The 4157-nt window shown below is 34.0% G+C and overlaps 1 protein-coding gene across 1 annotated transcript; it reads right to left on the bottom strand.

Annotated features, from left to right (window-relative positions):
* Positions 1–270: 270 nt before the first annotated feature.
* On the bottom strand, positions 271–3205 carry LOC127795044 (40S ribosomal protein S26-1-like). The gene is made up of 5 exons (XM_052326464.1): positions 3064–3205; positions 2881–2973; positions 1985–2069; positions 1744–1874; positions 271–520 (listed from the first exon to the last, which is right to left on the bottom strand). Exons 1-5 carry the CDS (start codon positions 3064–3066, stop codon positions 458–460), a joined length of 375 nt encoding a protein of 124 aa, XP_052182424.1. The 5' UTR covers positions 3067–3205; the 3' UTR covers positions 271–457.
* Positions 3206–4157: the final 952 nt, after the last annotated feature.

Genomic DNA, 4157 nt, shown 5'->3' on the forward strand with positions numbered 1-4157 from the left:
TAAGGATGATATTAACCATTAACTAGTAGCATCTTCATAGGGTTGATAAAAAAAAAACTAGTAGCATCCCCTAGTACTCCAATTCCAATATGCCTTCCACTTTTAATACACCACTGACCAAGTGACCTTTCTACAGCAGTAGAGATGACAATTTTACTGAATCCTAAGTTTCTTAACTTGTCAAATTCCGAGGGAACTATTTCTCATAATCACACAATACTTTCTTATAATTTATAAATCAAAAGGTGAAATTTTAATCAAGTCCAAAGCTCCGATGGAAATGCATAACCCTTAGATCTCATCAAATTCAGTACAATTGTACGGTACTAACCCAGATAAAACTATAACAAAATTAATGCTTGAAGTCACAGCATTCAACCTAGAAAAGATATGATGAACTCCGCAGCAAACAAATCCAAAACCTAGTTGTACTAGAGCAAAATGAGAACAGCATTTTTCAAGTACGAGGAGGGATTGCGGCTCCAGCAGGGCGTCCTTGACCTGGCTTGGACAGATCATCCTGACATCAAATAAGCACCAAAAAAATCATATAATACAAAGCTAAACATCAATTAAACCACTGAAACCAAGACAAAGCTAGCAGGTTATCATAACTAGACTGGAATTGCAACACAAAAAATCATTGTACAATCCTTCATTGGTGAAACATATATAAATTTCATTTGAAGTGTATGGTAAATTACCAATATCTGAGAGATAGAGATGGCACTCATGAATTCAACTTTAAAGCTCATTCATTGTATATTCAGATGCAGGAACAAAACAAAACTAACCTCAAAAAGGAATTGAAGTAAGAAAAATCATCCTAGATATAAATAACCTAATATGTATCTTGGTTACAATATGTTAAATCAGCACTCAGATATGTATCTACTGCTAGATAAAATATGGATGCCCAGAGAAAATAGAATTAAGTAGCAAAATGATGGTGCAACAATCAAAATATAAGCAGGGAAAACAAAGCCAATTCTCAAAATTGAGGACCCAGCATGATATATATCCACTACTCCTTAAATAAAATATGGCATGATTACCATGTAAACATAAAAATGAATATTCAAATGGATGATTAATCTTGAAATAACAAAAATGTTGCTACAACTGTCATAGAAGCTGCTAAAACATGTCTTTCCAGAAAAATATTATTTTTACAAGGGAATCCCCACACAAGAGGTTCCCCACTTTGTGATGAACGTTTCCACCACTCAAACTCTTACTTTGCAAAGAGGAGGGTTTGTGTATGGTATCTTACCATTGTTTTACAAAGAGACAGCTTCCACAATTTAAACCTATGACCTTCCATTTACAAAAAATATGCATATGCATATTACTTTTATAAAGGAGATAACATTCGATAGAATTATACTCTTTTCCAATGTTGGCAAGCTACAATAAGATTGATGATAGTGGATGGGTCTGCCATGAAATACTCCTAAGCAAAGAAAAGATTAAGCAATTTTGAGAAAATATCCTGTTTCAAATGTCCGTTAGACAGCTTCTTTTCAGTCAACTAGTTAAAAAAATGCAAAATTATGCACAATACAAATCGGCACAAGAATAGTGGGCCAATTTCCCTAACACAATAATAGATATTATGGGAATGACTTAAGAATTGTGTCAGGCCAAATAGCTTACACAATAAAACCATCTATGCCAACAGCTAGAACAAAAAACTAAGATAGCATAAGATTTCAATGAATATATCAGGTGATTGAAACATACCCTGCGTCTGAAGCGTTGTGGAGGCTCACGGTTCCTCCTATCAGTGCGAGAGCGAACTCTGACAACTTTAGAGTGAATGGCACAAGATACACAGTGCTGCATCTTCACATACAGCTTGGGGAGTGTGTAACCTTAAAAATAAAGATGGCAGCAAATGCAATCAATAACCAAAATCACATTGATCATATTAAATATTAGAAAGAATGTAGAATCAGGATAGAAGGGGAAAAGGAAAGGTTACTTTCAAAAGCACAAGCTTCTTGGACATCCCTAACAGCAGCCTGCTCAACTATGTTCCTCACAAGAAACCTCTTGATGGCCTTGTCCTAACAAACAGACCCAAATTAAACACATCAACTATAGTTTTAATCAACAGATAGAAACAACATAATAATAATAATGCTTAATGCCACTAAGTAGGATCAGCTATACAAATTCTAGCTCAGCAAATATTTTTATGTATGTCGAATGCATACCCTTCTTTTTTTTTTTTTTTTTCCCTGAGCGGGTTGGAGTGCAAAAACAAGTACATGAAGTAGCTTTGGAAATTAGGCAGTGATTATTCAAGATTAAATGAATATCAACCCAGATTCAAACCATTTAGCCAGACCATTCCCAATTACACATTTGCAAAAGACAGTTAACAACAAAGCAATTCCAATCACTTAATAAGATACAAAAACAACGTGCAGCTACTACATATGCACTCAGAGGATATGATCTCAAAAATAGTTTTTCCTTCCTAACAATGAGATCTGAAACTGAACATATATATCAACCATGGTGGCAAACACCAGCACAAAAAATGGTAAACTTATGTCAACTATGGTCTCAGACTCTCAATCACAAGGACAACTAAATACAAGGCACCAATCAGGTTAGCTTGTCCTTTTAGAAGGTAAAAATACAAGAAAAAGGTAACACTAGCAAAAGTGATCACGCCAATATAATATCTAATCCTGAAGTAAATCCCAAACCAAATCACTACAATCATTCCCCATCACAAACGTACCTACTAAAATCAATGCAATTGAAAACATGTAAATAAACATATAGTTGTATGCATAAACAAATTCATAAACATTCCTATACATGAACGATAAAATATAAACATATATATTTACATATAGAGAGGACCTTGGGGCAGCATTTGCCGCAATTTGAGCAGCGGATGAAGTTAACATGGCCACGGCCATGCTTGTTGCGGCCACCGTTCCTTCGCTTGAATGTCTGCAAAAATTGACAGATACATAGATATGAATTTGGTGAGATAAGAGATCGATTACAATTTAAAAAGCAGATTCGAGAAATCTCTCTCACCATCTTGATGGCAAAGCCTCTCGAATCCGATGAAACGTGCTCAGAGACTTCGCCTCGACGGCCCTCTCTCTCTCCCTAGGGCTTCTGTATTCTAAGTGCGACAATACATAAACTGGAGTGAGATCGATCTTATATAGGGGGTTGTTTGAAGCCCTAGCTAGGCTAGTCCTTCAGGCAGGCCCAGTCGGGCAGAATAGCCCAATCGGTTCTCTTCTCCTTTGCCAGCCCGTTAATAAGCTCAGCCCATGCGGGTTAAAACGAAAAAGTTTTTTTTTTTTTTTAATAAAAATGTCTTAATCTGTTGTATAATTTTAAAACTTAATTTGAGCATATAACTATTAATAAAATAAATTTAATAATTGTAATTGAATTTTTATACTAAAAAAATTAAAATTAAAGTCTATAATTAACTTAATATTGAATTTATCCCCTCCTAGAAATCGAGCAAATTTTAGATAACCGTTAAATATGTAACTTTATATTGTATATTCCTCTCGCAAACAGTGCAGCTCACAATATTTATAGGCTTAATTAAGCATTTGTTATTCATCCACGACAACAATTAAACTTCAATTGTGAACAAACTTTTATTCAATGGCTTCAGCCTTTTTCCATAGCAGTGAAGAAAATAATTCTCGCATGCTTTGAAGCCTTGTTTCGGAAATAATTCTCATAACGTCCTAAAAATTGTGACAAAATTTATGATTATTAGCGTTCATATCAAAAAATGAAAAAAGAAAAAATAATACAATGTGTACAAAAAGATATTGGACAATAGACAAACAGAGGCAAATATCTTGGGGAAATTCGTACCTGCAACTAAATACAAATGATGGGGGAAAGATATACGTAACATATATATATATATATATAAACTAGCAAAAACAAGTAACTCTCAAGCCAAAGAAAGTGTTGGGAAGATGAAAATTACAAAGAATTAAGAAATATGCGATGAAAAGAGATGAGAGAAGTATTTGTTGAAATTATTTTTATGATATAATTTTAAAACACCATGATATGCGCTCAAATAAGATAAAACAAAGTTTGATGTCAACCTAAGAAAATGATCAGGTCGAATATTTTAGATTAATTGT

Source organism: Diospyros lotus, chromosome 1 (genome assembly GCF_014633365.1).
Source record: "Diospyros lotus cultivar Yz01 chromosome 1, ASM1463336v1, whole genome shotgun sequence".
Classification (NCBI taxonomy): Eukaryota; Viridiplantae; Streptophyta; class Magnoliopsida; order Ericales; family Ebenaceae; genus Diospyros; species Diospyros lotus.